This window comes from Symphalangus syndactylus, chromosome 4 (genome assembly GCF_028878055.3).
Source record: "Symphalangus syndactylus isolate Jambi chromosome 4, NHGRI_mSymSyn1-v2.1_pri, whole genome shotgun sequence".
NCBI classification, from domain to species: domain Eukaryota; kingdom Metazoa; phylum Chordata; class Mammalia; order Primates; family Hylobatidae; genus Symphalangus; species Symphalangus syndactylus.
This window is the reverse complement of record NC_072426.2, coordinates 101,086,626-101,103,932: the sequence shown is the minus strand read 5'-3', so window position 1 is coordinate 101,103,932 and position 17,307 is coordinate 101,086,626. Positions and strand designations below refer to the sequence as shown.

Genomic DNA, 17,307 nt, shown 5'->3' with positions numbered 1-17,307 from the left:
GCTAAAAAGTCATGTTGCCTAGTGACTTTGTACCAATAATAACATCGTAGTACAACTATTTTATTTTTAAAATAAATTTAGTATAGTCTAAGTGTACAACGTTTATAAAGTCTACAGGTGCATTATTTTCCATCTTTTATACCATATTTTTACTATATCTTTTCTATGTTTAGATATGTTTGGATATACAATTACTTACCATTGTGTTACAATTGCCTACTGTATTCAGTACAGTAACATGCCATACAGGTTTATAGCCTAGGAACAATAGGCTATACCATATAGTCTAGATGTGTAGTAGGTTATACCATCTAGATTTGCATTAAGTACTCCATGATGTTTGCACAATAATGAAATCACCTAAGGACACATTACTCAGAACATATCCTCATCATTAAGTGGCCCATGACGGTACAATCAATTCTTGCTATTTGTGGTTATGTTCTATACAGTCACTGTGGACAATGAATTAGTGAATATCAACCTATTGCTCTTGGGGAAATTCAGGGTTAAGCTCCTTTGAGACTATGGTCACAACATTTTCATAACCAATCAATATATAACTTTGTTTTATGTGTGTGAAAGTTAGAATATTGATTAGATCATTCTTCTTTTTAAACATAGGTGTTTATAACTATAAATTTCCCTCTGAGCACTGCTTTTGTGGTACTGCATAAGTTTTGGGAGGTTCTGTATTCCTTTTCATTCAACTGAAAGCATTTTTTAATTTCCTTTGTGATTATGTATTTGATCCATTGGTTGTTTAAAAGTGTGTTAATTTCAAACTTTATAAGTTTTCTGGTTTTCCTCACTAAAGAGTGACTTGACAGCAGTTATATGTGTAATGTATTGCCTTCAAGAACATTCTAATTACAGGCAGTGAATCTCAACCAGACGGGGACAATCTCCTCAACCTCTTACCCTGGTTACAGATTGCCACATTAGACTGCAGGCTTCTCTTTTGTACTCCTAAAGCCTAGCACAATGCCTGATATTCAATAGCCACACTGTTCATATCATTATTACAAGGACCTGTAAGATTTCAGTACTATGTAGAAAGAGACAAAGTAGCTTATAACAAAATAAATATCACAGTCTTATATTTCACTTTAGCAACTTACGTTCTGGTTGTTTTTCATTGGGTGTTATGGATCGCACAAAATCTTCTGGTGTCATAAACACTTCTGCTTCACCAGGCTCACTGATGACTTTCAAGGTGGCAAAATATCGGAAGATTTTGTCTGGCGTGGAGTAGGCTCGAATCCTATTCTCATATTCCATCACCTAAAGTTAGAAATTTAGAAAGTGTTACTATATTAAGCAATGCTCATATGCTCATATATTATTATCACTGCTCATCAATTCTCATATATTTTCCATCTTATTTTGGGAAGAAATTCTATCTTTTTTTCTATACTTAGTTTTTTAATATTACAAATGAATATCAAAAACTTTTAATATTCTTGGAATTTTTTATTTCTTGCAATATACCATTCATATTCCAGTTGAGGCAATCCTCATGTAACTTTTGTTTAAAACTTTTTTTGAAGAATTTTCTAATGTTTTAAATCACTGAAGGCTAGCAAAATTTTTAAATGTCATAAGAAATTTCAGAAGATTTCAGTAATAGGGTACAATGCCATATATATGCCAACCTATAGGTTCTCAAATACCAAGTCTTTTTTTCTATTTTTTACAATCCTTCCCAGAAGAATTTTTTTAACATTCTCTTTTTTAAAAATGATCTTTATTTTTGTAGAGGAAGGGTCTCGCCACATTGTCCAGGCTGGCCTCAAACTCCTGGGCTCAAGTGATCCTTCCGCCATGGCCTCCGAAAGTGCTGGGATTACAGGAAGTAGCCATTGCAACTGGCCTGAATACCAAGTTTTTACAAAGGGATTGATTTTACAGTTTCTACTTCTATGCAATTTCCTAATTCCTAAAACAAAACAGACTTTAGATTTCATAGGTTTCAAAAGCTAGTAGGTCTTCAAAGACATTCAATGATGGCATAGAAAAATAAAATTACATATCATGGAAACTCAATTATTAACAGGTCTGAAGCAACAGACTTTTGATTATAAAATTAAGCAAACTGCCAGAGATCCTTTACATATGGCATATTTAGAAAGCAGCAAAGTTGGGAATCACACAAGCAAGTGTTGGAATAGCAACAAAATCAAGTATGGCATATATTTAACTAAAAGGCTGTCTAGTTAACATGAAAGTTCATTCCCTTATCTGGTATACAAGCCCCCATTCTGTACATGGAACATACAAAATACTACACCAGCCACATAATATTTTAGTGAAAATAATTTATCTCATACCTGAATTTTACACGTTGAAATAGCCAACAATAAATAGTATCTTAAAAATAACTGGCTAGAAAATGTGTCAAGGCAATAAAACCTATAATCTCATCAGTTTCATGTCCATAAAGCAATTTACCAATGTTAAGAAAAACTTTATTGATGTTTTATTTTATTTTTTTTATTTATTTTTTTGAGATGGAGTTTTGTTCTTGTTGCCCAGGCTGGAGTGCAATGGTGTGATCTCGGCTCACTGCAACCTTCACCTCCGAGTTCAATCAATTCTCTTGCCTCAGCCTCCCAAGTAGCTTGGATTACAGGTGCCGGCCACCACATCCGGCTAATTTTTTGTATTTTTACTAGAGATGGTTTCACCATGTTAGCCAGGCTGGTCTCGAATGCCTGACCTCAAGTGATCCACCTGCCTGGGCCTCCCAAAGTGCTGGGATTACAGGCGTGAGCCACCACGCCCAGCCTTTATTGATATTTTAAATTTGCCACATTAACATGGCAATTACTATAACTGTCAGTCCTGGCAAGATGTCACTTTGAAGTCACTGGCAGCAGCTGTTTAACAAGGCTCTTAATTCCACTACCACATGTGATTTTAGCAACTGAGAAAAGACTGCAAATTTGTAACCACATATGATAGGAATTTTTTCAATGCTAACTTGTAACACAATCTGAATAGATTTCACAGGAGACTTTATCAAAAGATTGCGCATGTGGCAAACACAGTAAAGAGTTTTGCAACCTCTCAGCAGCCTTCAGACATAGCTACAAGTTTTAAAGCCATTTTATATTACACAACAACTGTCTGCTGGGAAATAATGGCTACAAAAGAAATCTTTCTTCTTTTTTTTTTTTTTTGAGACAGAGTCTCGCTCTGTCACCCAGGCTGGAGTGCGGTGGTACAATCTTGGCTCACTGCAAGCTCTACCTCCCGGGTTCACACCATTCTCCTGCTTCAGCCTCCCTAGTAGCTGGGACTACAGGTGCCCACCACCACACCCGGCTAATTTTTTGTATTTTTAGTAGAGGCGGGGTTTCACCGTGTTAGCCAGGATGGTCTTGATCTCCAGACCTCATGATCCGCCTGCCTCGGCCTCCCAAAGTGCTGGGATTACAGGCGTGAGCCACTGCGCCCGGCCAGAAATACTTTTCTTTAGGCCATCTGTATTTTTATTCTTCCTCTGAACAACAACAACAAAAAAGAAACCATTTGGAATGTTTGGGGTATATGAGCAGCAATTACTACCAATGAGGACTTTGTGACTTTGTGAATTAAAAATTTAAGTCAATCATATACATAAAGGTAGAAAAATAAGAACTTAAAAATCAAGAATTTAAGACAAAACCAGATTCGTTTTTTAAATAATAGATCAAAGAAACTAAGAGACTTAGTATACTCCCACATTGGTAGAATTTAGTATAGACCTATTGTATGGTATATATTTTGCTTTTTTTCCACTTAGCATTGTATCTTAGCCTGGTTAAAAGAACAACAAACTATCATATAAAGAGTTCAGAATATAGCATCCAAGATAACAAAGGCTTGGAAGCAGAGATATATAGAAAACTGTTGAAGGATTTTGGGATGTTTAGCCTGAGAAAAGATATACTAAGAGAATTATGATGGTTCATTCAGTCATATACCTTATAAGACTTTCTTGAGCATTATTAAGACATCTGTCTTCAATAATACTGCTAGACTTAATTGGATCAAAATTTGGGCATTATTTTTCCTACATGAACTGCATCAACGAGTAGCCAAAGAGAATTTATAACCAAATAGTAGATGAGGGATAGTGTCTGTTTATAAAATATTCCAATTAATAAATGAAAAAGATTTGATAAAATTAGAATATCATTTTGCAACTTCAATGAATTAACAGATATAGGCAATGAACATCAATAGCTGTTAATACTGCAAAAAAAAAAAAGCAACTAGACATTAGGTGTCTTATGATAAAATAACATAATACCACCACTAATCTTGCTGCAGGGATCAAAACCTGAGTCTGACAGAGCCTCAGAATCCAGTTGCCAATATTTAGGTAATATAGAGAAAAGAGAAACATGCTGAATTGCACTGAGAATAAGCATCGGTAAAACCTAGGCTCTAGGAAACTTTATGGGCTAAATGGCCTGCATTCTGTCACTTGTAGATTAAGAGGCTTTAAAGATAAATCATCAAACAAAATAAGCAAGATTAAACTATATGTCTAGGAATAAACATTGGAGTAAAAAAACTATGAAGAACAAAAAGAAATGGTTACTGTAAAAATCATTTTAGGTTTCCTATATCTGTGTAAAACAACAGTAAAACAATTTTTTTTTTCAAATACAGACATTGGCCTGTTAACCTTGTCTGTAATCCCAGCACTTCGAGGGCGCCGTGGCTCATGCCTGCAATCCCAGCACTTTGGGAAGTCAAGGCGGGTGGATCACTTGAGGTCAGGAGTTCGAGACCAGCCCAGCCAACATGGTGAAACCCCATCTCTAGTAAAAATACAAAAATTAGGTAGTTGTGGTGGTACACACCTGTAATCCCAGCTACTGGGGAGGCTGAGGCAGGAGAATCTCTTGAACCTGGGAGGCAGAGGTTGCAGTGAGCCAAGATCGTGCCACTGTACTCCAGCCTGGGTGATAGAGACAGACTCTATCTCGAAACAAAACAAAACATACAAAAAAACCCCAAAACAAACAAACAAACAAAAAAACAGACATTCTATGTGATGCTGAACAATAAAACTAGACTCGTGAGGAAGAACTCTGAATAGTATTTCAAAATGAAGCAAATAATTCCCCAGCAAGGGGAAGATGAAGAAGAACATAAAGTCATTATCATAATTATTTCCCCTAAGAAAGAGGGGCTATGAGGATCATTGTAAAATCTTGTGTTTACAAAATGCTGTCATCTTTTACTGTTACTTAACTTCACAAAACAAAACAAAACAAAAAAGCAGGCCAACCAATAAAAAGTAAGCCCCAGCTTGAGACTTCAGTTTTAGAAAGGAAAAGTACATTGTTATAACTATACAAAAAAAATCTTAAGGAAGAAAAATGTTAATTTTTTCTGTGATTTGACAACTTAAGTGATATGGACAGTGGTGAATGTCACCACTCCTCCATATTTAATGGCAGAAGCAAGGGGAAAGGAATATAAAAAGAATGAGTCTACCCAAGTTGGTAGTACTGACTGTGATGAGTACCTCACTCACTCAAACAACGCTTTAAAACTACTCCTGGGCTTGCTCCTTGAATGACACCACACACAGTTAATAGATGGTCCAAGAGGAGTTACACTGCTCCCATCATCAACCACATTCCTGCAAAGGATTACCTATCTTTTGACCATGGATAGAAGATTAGATGAGATGAGCAACTGATGCCTCTACTTGCATGGTAGTCCATATCACCACCACAGGCCTCTGTTTCAAAGGTCTATATTTAATTGTCTGTTTCAGTTGGGTTACAAATTAAATAAGAGGAGAGGATAGGGGAAGAATGGGCTCTTTCTATTGTTAAAAGGGACATATTTTCCCTTGGTCCTGATACCAGTTTTATGGCTTAATTTTGGTAGCATGCCCAAGGAAAACCATGGATATAATGTCTTGAGCCCAAGATAATGCAAGTGACAGTAAATCCCTGTGGACCCTGATGTCAGAAATAATGCATAGGCATGGGATGCACACTGAGGCCACACCTGGAAAAGGTAGAAGGCAGAAAGGTTTTGTAAATATATCATGTGGCCGGCACACTCTCTCTCAAGAGGTGACATAACCTAATCTGTAACCTAACAGTTGTCCTCCATTTTCGAGACTCCCTCTCCTTTTGCTAGTCAATTTTTGGCCATCCTTAATAATGAACATCTGTCATAGGATGACCTCTTAAGGTTCTATGCAATTCCAAGTTCTACGACACTCATCTCAGCAAGTAAATTAATAAAGTAAATTAATTTTTGGCAGTAATAGTAATAATATACATAAGTTCCAATATTAACATTCTTTTTTTTTTTTTCTTCTGAGACAGAGTTTCACTCTTATTGCCCAGGCTGCGGTATAATGGCACGATCTCAGCACACTGCAACCTCCGCCTCCCAGGTTCAAGTGATTCTCACGCCTCAGCCACCCAAGTAGCTAGGATTACAGGCATGTGCTACCATGCCCAGCTAATTTTGTATTTTTAGTAGAGATGGGATTTCACAGGTTGGTCAGGCTGATCTCAAACTCCTGAGCTCAGGTGATCCACCCACCTCGGCCTCCCATAGTGCTGGGATTACACGTGTGAGCCACCGCATCCAGCCCCGTATTAACGTTCTTAACTGTTGGTCAAAATAAGTCCCCAAATTACTAAATAATATATTTTTTCATTTGTTGTATCTTACTGATGGTAAAAGCATGTCTGTAAAAATTTCTTCTCCAACATATTTTGCCCATGTTGAAAAAATTTGGCCGGGCGTGGCGGCTCTCGCCTGTAATCCCAGCACTTTGGGAGGCAAGGTAGGTGGATCACCTGAGGTCAGGAGTTCGAGACCAGCCTGGCCAACATGGTGAAACCCAGTCTCTACTAAAAATACAAAAATTAGCCAGGCATAGTGGCGGATATCTGTAATTCCAGCTACTTGGGAGGCTGAGGCAGGGAGAATCACTTGAACCCAGGAGGCGGAGGATGCAGTGAGCAGAGATCACACCACTGCACTCCAGCCTGGGTGACAGAGCAAGACTCCATCCCCCCCAAAAAAAAAGAAAAAGAAAAATCTCTATGGCCTTGATTCTTGGCCTTTCTTTTAAAACAAGCATATTAGTTAGGGTAAGTTAAAATGCTATTACAAATACACCTCAAAATACAATATCTCCAATAAAATGAAATTGTCTTTCTCACTAAGATACAATCCACAGTGCACATTCCTGGTTGGCAGGAATTGATAAGTTCCTTCATGTACTCAGCTCAAGGCAGCCAACATATGGCTTCCAAGGTCAGTTCAGCTCATTACCATTCCAGCTCTCAGGAAAAGGGGAAAGTGCATTGAAAAACCCTGTGGGGGCTTTAGGAGCTAGGCCCAGAAGTGGCTCAAATCACTCAGGAGCCAGGCCTAGACGTGGTTCAAATTACTTCCATTCACTGGACAACTAGCAATCTCCACCACAGTGGGATACAGTGAAAAATCAAGGCTCAAGATCACATTTAGAAATCCTAAGATCACTGAAATGACACGACAATAACTGACCAAGGTTAAACCATGAACAAAGTCTTGTGACCAGAAGACATAATGTTAAAAGAATGCAGTATAAGGAGCAAGAGTTTTGATGTCAGACAGACTTAAATTTTATTCCTGCCTCTATGAGTAACCAGTTGTATGATTTTAGGCAAGCTACTAAATTCCTTCACACAATAAACTATATATGTATATAAGTGAATGTCTACATACACACTCACACAAACATAGATATACATACATATATAGATGCATTCATATAAATATATACTATGGCACACAGAAAATGCTCAATAGTTTCCTTCCATTTTTCTATTCATTCTGTTGTTTGTAAATAAGTAAACTGAGTCGAGTGTCCAGCAGCAGACTACTTTCTTCAGCATTTTGTTTGGCATATATAGCACATTTTACATCTTTTAATATTCATGTTTTCCTATCAATCAATTTAAAATTACAACAAATTGAACTAAATAATTTGGCTTTTTAAAATGAAGATGCTACTAAACATAGTCTCAATCAAACAAATAGCTCAGAAACAACTATGCAGGCAAAGCTATCAGAAATATAAAAATAACAAACCAGATCTTTACTAAGCAAGAGTCTAAAAAACAGCAACACTTTCTGTAAACGGATCCCACAATTCAAAGAGCAATTTTATATCTGAAAAGTACAGAAATGACAGTGGGATTTCAATAAACTTAGAATTTTCTGGTTTTTGAGCCTGTGCTCTAAAAATACAGAAATCATTGGTAAACCTAAAGCTGAGAAAAATTTAAAAGGCATAACCAATTCAAAAAAAAGCCACCATCTCTGTGGATCAGAGACTACATAGAAACATACTGTGGTAGGAAGAAATGAAGTTGTAGGCTTCTGGGCTTCAGTCTGAAAACAGGCAAAGCAATTAGGGGCTCATAGTACATGAGATGAAGAGCAGTAAGTGTGCAGAAAAGGAGGCATGAACCAGAGCTAAATTCATTGAATAAACCAGAAGAAGCTATGGCAGGGCTTCTCTTGACCATGAAAGGAGGGTAAAGTTTTAGTAAGCTGCTACCTAGAGAAAATGCTCATTTAGAGCATTTTCCGCAGCTTTGCCCCAGAACCTTTGCCAAACTGTTGTTGGGTTCAGTGACTGGATCTTCAATACAATGAAGCACAGAGCTATGAATATAAGGCCTACTTCTGAACAAAAAAACCTAGCCAGTGAGAGAAAGCAGCCACTCAAGCACTAAATAGGAAAAAGTAAGCAAAACAAACAAAAAGGAGCAGCAGCAAGAAGATCTCTTGAGGCCAGGAGTTTGAGACTAGCCTGGGCAAGACCCCATTCTATAAAAAATCTTTTAAAAAATTAGCTGGTTATGGAGATGCATGCCTGTAGTCCTGGCTAATAGGGCTGAGGCAGGAGAACTACCTGAGCCCAGAAGTTCGAGGCTGCGGTGAGCTTTCATCATGCCATTGCATTCCAGCCTGGGTGACAGAGCAAGACTCTAACTCTACAAATTTTATTTTTTCAAATGAGCTAGGCATGGTGGCACACACCTGTAGTCCTCTCTATTCCAGAGGCTGAGGCAGCAGAATTGCTTAAACCTGTGAGTGCGAGGCTGCAGTGGGCTATGATTGCACCACTGCACTCCAGCCTATGTGACAGAGCGAGACTCTCTCTCCAAAAACAAGAAAAAACCCATAAAAAACAAAAAAGCAAATTTAGGATACCAGTTTACCTCTGAAGAAGATGGAAGATGGAGGAAAGGGACTGAAGGGGAGTATAAAAGCAATGTATTTTTAATACTCATTTCTTTTTTAAAAAACAATCTGAAGTAAATACAATATTAAAACTTGATAAAACTGACTGTTGGGTGTTTATAAAATTATAAAATTTATATAAATTTTATAAACTATAGACTATATAATTTTATAAAATATAAAAACATTATTCTCTATTTTTTCTCTGAATATTTGAAATATTAAATAAAAATTAAGAGAACATAAAAGAACAAAAGTATAAATGAAAAATGAGAGGGCCAGGCACAGTGGCTCATGCCTGTAATCCTAGCACTTTGGGAGGCCAAGGTGGGAGGATTGCTTGAGCTCACAATTTTGAAACCAGCCTGGGCAACATATTGAGACCTCTACAATGAATAAAATTTTTTTTAAATAAAATTTTTAAAAAGAAAAAAGTTAAAAGAAAAAGAAAAGTGAGAATGTGAAGGACAACATGTAGAGCAGGGGTCCCCAGCCCCGGGCCATGGACTGGTACTGGTCCAGGGCCTGTTAGGAACCAGGCTGCATAGCAGGAGGTAAGCAGCAGTGGAACATGACTGACTGAGCTCCGCCTCCTGTCAGATCAGAGGCAACATTAGATTCTCATAGGAGCATGAACCCGATTGTGAACTGCATATGCAAGAGATTTAGGTAGCGTGCATCATGAGAATCTAATGCCTGATGATCTGCAGTGGAACAGTTTCTCCTCAAACCATCCCCTCCCACTCTGTCTGCAGGAAAACTGTCTTCCACAAAACCAGTCCCTGGTGCCAAAAAGGTTGGGGACTGCTGATGTAGACATCACAGGACCAGACCAGAGGGAAAAAAATTAATGGGAAAGTAGCAAGAGAAAAATACATGATCAAAATGGAGAAGAAAAAGGGGATTATAAAATGCAGTTTAAGGAGGACTTGGTGTGGTGCTGCCATCTCTCCTGCCTTCAGTCTATGCACCTCTCACTGAACTTCCAATAGCATCATGTTGGAACAGGGCATCCAGAGGTTCACAACCTCTGTGGTCCACAGGAGGCATGAGGCACTATAAAGAGGGCTCAGGGAAGAACATGCTATTTTCAGTAGAAAATAAGTGGTGGTTACTAATTATAATGACTTTGTACTTTGGATCTGGATTTTATGCACATTTCTTTACAGTAAGACACCAACTGCTTAAGAAACACGGATGTTTAATTCATCCATGAAACAGATATGAAGAGCATTTTAAGAGGTGCAAACTCTGAAAAATAAACCAAACCCTTGAATTTACATAGGATAATAGATATGTTTTTAATAAACTTATGACATAAGCCAGGCACAGTGGCTCATGCCTATAATCCCAACACTTTGGGAGGCCAAGGTGGGTGGATCACCTGAGCTCAGGAGTTTGAGACCAGCCTGGCTAACATGGTGAAACCCCGTTTCTACTGAAAATGCAGAAGTTAGCCAGACATGGTGGCGGGCATCTGTAATCCCAGCTACTCAGGAGGCTGAGGCATGAGAATCGTTTGAATCCGGGAGGCGGAGGTTGCAGTGAGCCTAGATCACACCACTACGCTCCAGCCTGGGCGACAGACCGAGACTCCGTCTCAAAATGAACAAACAAACAAAACACAAAACTTATGGCATAAAAATGTGGTTTATTATTTCTTAAATTATAGATAAATTCTTAACATGTCTATATAGATTATGTAAAAGAATGAATATACAAAGAATGACTGAAAAAACAGAATGAAGACAGAATAAGTGATGAAATAGATTATTAGAGATACAGAAAGACATTAAAACAATTATCCTTGAATAGGGAAAAGAGCTCTTCCTCTGAAACTTCAGTGAAAGAAATAAGAATTATTTCAAATACAGATTAGATAGATTTTCTAACTATAAGGGTTGGAATTTGAGTAAATCACACGGATAGCTTTAATTTTTTCTATGAAGTATGAGACATGCTCATCTGCTGAGCAGAAGGCAGGAGTAGAAAATGGAAGTTCAGAATAAATGTTTATTTGGGACATTTTAGCTGTATTTTGCAAAATGGAAAGTGTGACTGGCCTGTAGATGAAACTGCTGGCACAGAGTAAAGTTGTGCTTTCTTTGAATTCACTCAGGGAAAAACAATAAATAAATGTATCCTGACAGAAAAACAAGGACACTTGATAATTGACTTGTGATGCATAACTTTTGTTCAAATTCACCTCTATCAGAAATGAATCTGGGTATAGAGAAAACACATTTAATAATTTCATCTAGGCTGGGCATGGTGGCTCATGCCTATAAACCCAGCACTTTGGGAGGCCAAGGCAGGCGGATCACCTGAAGTCAGGAGTTCGAGGCCAGCCTAGCCAACATGGTGAAACTCTATCTCTATTAAAAATACAAAAATTAGCGGGGCATGGTGGTGCATGCCTGTAATCCCAGCTATTGGGAAGCTGAGGCAGGAGAATCACTTGAACCCAGGAGGCGGAGGTTACAGTGAGCCAAGATCGTGTCATTGCACTCTAGCCTGGGCAACAGAGGGAGACTCTGTCTCCAAAAATAAAAAAAAAACTTCATCTAACAGATGAAACCAGACAGAAGATCCAGATTTTACAAAGAACTCTTCTTGCAAATACACGAACCACACACACACAAAACACAAAAATAACTCAAATTATCTTGTTGCATTATTAGCTATAGTTTAGCAATTGAAGGCAACTCCCTGAATTTTAACCTTGACATGCAAAATATCTAAGAAATCCATCCTTTTCATTGTTCATCACTCATGTTTGCTGACCTCAAATACCTGATATCATAGGAACTGCTGTAGTGGAATTGAAACTTCGCTGAGGCAAAGCTACATAACAGCGGGTTGTGTTAATTACATAAAATCTTTTTTTTGAGACTCGGTCTTGCTTTGCCACCCAGGCTGAAGTGCAGTGGCACAATCTCAGCTCACTGCAACCTCCACCTCCCGGGTTCAAGCAATTCTCCTGACTCAGCCTCCTGAGTAGCTGGGACTACAGGTGCATGCCACCATGCCAGGCTAGTTTTTGTATTTTTAGTAGAGACAAGGTTTCATCAGATTGGCCAGGTTGGTCTTGAACTTTTGACCTCAGGTGATCCGCCCACCTCTGCCTCCCAGAGTGCTGGGATTATAGGCATGAGCCACTGTGTGGGGCCTAATTACATAAAATCTTGATAGTCATTTGAAGTTTGTGCTGTCCTCAAAGTTACTTGGTCTTCTAGAAGTTATGTTTCCAAAGAGATTTTATTCTCTCTCTACAACTTGATATCAGAAATACCACAAAGACCCAACTTAACATATATGATAACATTTAGCATCAGGAAGATCCAGAAAAAAAGAATCACCTTAGGCAGTTGAACTGAAAGAACTAAGAAAAAATATGCTAATTGTGGTTATTGGTCCCAGATCCTTTTAACTACCTCCTTTAACTTCACATTCCAAGAGTACTTTTGGCTTAGAACATGATGGAAAATAGCAAAGAAGTGATAACTGGAAAGTGAAGAGGAATCATCTGAAACATGATTAAAAAGATTGAACTGCATTACTCTACTTTAAGATATACTTCTGATCAACTTATAAGACTATGTTTCATACTTTTCTGTCTCTGAATCCAGAACGTTTCTTCTTTTTCTCTTCTGGGTGAGGCGCAAGATCTGCAGTCTTTTTCTCATGGTTACAAACATCCCCTTCATCTTTATTCTTCCCTTTATCACCAATGTCACTTTTTAGGTTGTCTACACATGGTGGAGATTCTGCATGGGCCCTGGATATGCAAAAAAGAAATCTGGATTAATCCTGAACGTCCATCATACTAGACAAATAAGGAAAAAGATACAGCTTAGCAGAGCAACAGCAATGAAATTTGTCAAATATTCTACATGAAGAAGTTCCTCAAAAAATATAAAATAGAACTTCCACATGATCTCTGGTTATATATTCCAAAGAAATGAAAGTGTCTCAAATAAATATTTGCATGTCCATGTTCACAGCAGCACTATGCACAATAGCTGAAAGGTGGAAACAACTCAAAAGTCCATTGGCAGATGAATAAACAAAATGTGGTATATACAGATAATGGAATATTTTTCAGCTTTAAAAGGGAAGGAAATCCTGTCACAAGCTACAACATGGATGAATCTTGAGGGCATTATGCTAACTGAAATAAACCATTCACAAAACCACAAATACTGTATGACTTCACTTACATGAGTTACCTGGAATATTTAAATTTACAGAAACAGAAAGTAGAAGGGGGGTTTTCATGGGCTGAGGGAAGGGGAAGCAAGGAAGTTGCTCTTGAATGAGTAGAGTTTCAGTTTTGCAAGATGAAAACGTTCTGGCGATCTGCTTCACAATGATGTGAATACACTTTAAACTACTGAACTGCATATTTTAAAATGGTGAAGACATGTGACAGAAGCCCTCATCCACACATCTTCTCATTGAAACCAGAGACGATGAGCCCTTCCAGCACAAAAACTAAATGGACTAGACTTCCAGCCATAAAGCCCCTCCTTCCTTGTTCTTCATCTCACTCCAACTCTTCCCATTCTCATTCTCCCCTTGTCCCAACTGTAACTGAAAGGGTGGAATATCAAGGTCTTTAGAAAAAAAATGGTTAAGATGTAAGTTATGCACCTTTCACTACAATAAAAAGGAACATAAATAAAGAATAGGGGACCAAAATAATATAATACAAGTATTTCTCTTTTAAAAAATAATATAAGTATTTCTGGTAGTTGAAGCCATTGCTGTAATGATATAATACTAAATTAATTAAATATTACAGAACTGATGAAATACAATGATGTACAAAAGAAGACTTCTGCTTACAGCCGTAATGGAGCAAACGATAACAGATCTGACTTCCCACCAGGGCAAAAATACAGAAAATTGAACAAAATATATCAAATGATTGCTTTCAGACACTGCACAGTATGCAACTCTCTAAGAAAATGGAGGCCTGGCCAGGCGTGGTGGCTCACACGTGTAATCCCAGCACTTTGGGAGGCCGAGGTGGGTGGATCACTTGAGGTCAGGAGTTCGAGACCAGCCTGGCCAACATGGCAAAAACCCATCTCTACTAAAAATACAAAAGTTAGCCGGGTGTGGTGGTGCTTGCCTGGTCCCAGCTACTTGAGAAGCTGAGGCAGGAGAATGTCTTGAATCCAGGAGGCAGAGGTTGCAGTGAGCTGAGATTGCACCAATGCACTCCAGCCTGGGTGACAGAGTGAGACTCCATCTCAAAAAAAAAAGAAAAGAAAAATGGAGGCCTGTAATTGCCCAGAATTTCTGTCTGAAAATATTTTCTAGACCACAAAGAGGATCCCAAGCCAAATACAGTGATCTTGCTAAATTAAAGTGACAGAGATCAAAGTTTGGAAAACCTGAGGTGCCTGGAATTGGTGAGGCAGAGGACTCAAAAGGAAATAGTCACACAGAGAAAGAGCTCCAAAAATGTATACAGAACACTCTTGAGTATTAAGTCAACACTAAGCAGTGCATTCTTAGGATGAAACTACACAAAATAATTGCCAAGGAGCCACAGGCCAGTCAATTTCCAGAGCTCACAAGCAGGAAACAATCGAGCTCTACCAAGTCAGACTAGAGGAACCTCACTGAACACCCAAGGCATTTAGTAACATCCCAGAAAGATCATGCTATATTAATAGGGCTAAGTTAGCTCTAGAGGCTGGGCATGGTGGCTCACGCCTGTAATCCCAATACTTCAGGAGGTTGAGGTGGGCATGTCACTTGACCCCAGGAGTTTGAGACCAGCCTGACCAACATGGTGAAACCCTATGTCTACTAAAAATACAAAAAAAAAAAAAAAAATTACCCAAAGGATTATACATCATGCTGCTATAAAGACATATGCACACGTATGTTTATTGCAGCACTATTCACAATAGCAAAGACTTGGAACCAACCCAAATGTCCAACAATGATAGACTGGATTAAGAAAATGTGGCACATATACACCATGGAATACTATGCAGCCATAAAAAAGGATGAGTTCATGCCCTTTGTAGGGACATGGATGAAGCTGGAAACCATCATTCTCAGCAAGCTATCACAAGGACAAAAAAACCAAACACTGCATGTTCTCACTCATAGGTGGGAATTGAACAATGAGTACACATGGACACGGGAAGGGGAACATCACACTCCGGGGCCTGTTGTGGGGTGGGGGTAGGGATAGCATTAGGAGATATACCTAATGTTAAGTGATGAGTTACTGGGTGCAGCACACCAATATGGCATATGTATACATATGAAACTAACCTGCACATTGTGCACATGTACCCTAAAACTTAAAGTATAATAAAAAAAAAAATTAGCTGGGCATGGTGGTGCACACCTGTAATCCCAGCCGGGCATGGTGGTGCACACCTATAATCCCAGCCAGGCATGGTGGTGTACACCTGTAATCCCAGCTACTTGAGAATTGCTTGAACCCAGAGACAGAGGTTACAGTAAGCTGAGATCATGCCACTACACTCCAGCCTGGGCAACAGAGCAAGACTCCATCTCAAAAAACAAACAAAAATGAAAAACAGAGAGTGACAGAGTCAGAAAAACAGTACCTATGTATTTTAAGAAAGAGAAGACTGTGGCTCGCTACATTTTCTCTTCTCTCCAAGGAAGTTTCCATAACTAGTGAAAAAAATTATCAGGGACACTAAAGTACCAAGTTTCCTTAGTTAATTTCACAGGGTCACCAAATTGTGAAGTCTCAGAAAGCATTCATTTTCTTTTTTTTTTTTTTGAGACAGTTTTTCTCTGTCACCCAGGCTGGAGTGCAGTGGCGCAAGCTTGGCTCACTGCAACCTCCACCTGCCTCCCAGGTTCAAACAATTCTCCTGCCTCAGCCTCCCAAGTAGCTGGGACTATAGGCTCACGCCACTGTGTCTGGCTATTTTTTGTATTTTTGTAGAGATGCGTTTTTGCCATGTTGGCCAAGCTGGTCTCGAACTCCTGACCTCAAGTGATCCGACCACCTTGGGCTCCCAAAGTGCTGGGATTACAGGTGTAAGCCACCGCGCCTGGCCGGAAAGCATTCATTTTCTAAAGCTGCTATTGCTATCCCTATCCCATTATTTAAAATGTTCAGCAGAGGAGACAGGCAGACCTTGAAGCACAGTGTTCTTAAGTATTGCCTTGGCATGTTGAATTCTTTGAAACATCTTATTTCATAGACGAATATTAATAATACCAAATGATCTGGGCAAGAAATTCTGATACAGAGTTAAGCCAGAAATCAACTGCTTTCTGACAACAGAGATGACTGGAAGAATAAAAGTATATGCAAGAACAAGATGGTTGGATAACACTCACCTCTTCCACAAAAGACCAGTACTTGCAGTTACTGCAGATGCTCCCAGGAAAGCCACCATCATTAGTCTTCGCCGGATCTGGATCGGCTGTGATCCTCCATGGTACCATCGAGAACCCACAGCCAGTTCTGCCAAAGCAGAAAGTGAGTTCAGACGAAACATCCTGTGGACAATAAGTAGAAATGTCACTCTTAGCTAGTGGTAGTTACGATGACAATGATGATGATCCTACCAACATTTCTAATAAACACTAAAGTAATTGCTCTATGACAGGCACTATTCTAAACAATTTGCTTATATTATCCCATTTAATCCTCAGAATAATCTTATGAGAAAAGTACTACTTATAAACCTGATATATTAGTCAAAGTACAATTAGAAGACAGAAACCACATGATAATTTGAGTAAGAAACTTTTAATATAAAACATTATTAAGGCCAGGTATGTGGCTCATGCCTGTAATCTTAGCATTCTGGAGGCCAAGGAGAGAGGATCATTTGAGCCCAGGAGTTGAAGAACGGCCTGGACAACATAGTAGGACCCCATCTCTACCAAAAAAAATCAGCCAAGCATGGTGACATGCACCTGTAGTCCCAGCTATTCAGGGGGCTGAGGTGAGAGCACTACTTAAGCCCAGGAAGTTGAGGCGACAGTGAGCTATGATCAACAGAGCAAGATGCT

The 17,307-nt window shown here is 38.8% G+C and overlaps 1 protein-coding gene and 1 pseudogene across 6 annotated transcripts in view; one reads left to right on the top strand and one right to left on the bottom strand.

Moving 5' to 3' along the window:
- LOC129481027 (calcium uptake protein 1, mitochondrial) overlaps window positions 1-17,307 on the bottom strand; it is a 272,554-nt gene that overhangs the window by 194,510 nt on the left and 60,737 nt on the right. For all 6 annotated transcript variants that reach the window (XM_055275815.2, XM_063637578.1, XM_055275811.2 and 3 more), the window contains exons 2-4: window positions 16,627-16,788; window positions 12,883-13,051; window positions 1,122-1,284 (exon numbers count right to left, since the gene is read on the bottom strand). In XM_055275815.2, coding sequence (XP_055131790.1) covers window positions 1,122-1,284; window positions 12,883-13,051; window positions 16,627-16,787 — 493 coding nt within the window. In that variant the 5' untranslated portion in view covers window position 16,788. The remainder of the gene's footprint in view (window positions 1-1,121; window positions 1,285-12,882; window positions 13,052-16,626; window positions 16,789-17,307) is intronic.
- Window positions 10,270-10,489, top strand: LOC129480389 (cytochrome c oxidase subunit 7C, mitochondrial-like; annotated as a pseudogene).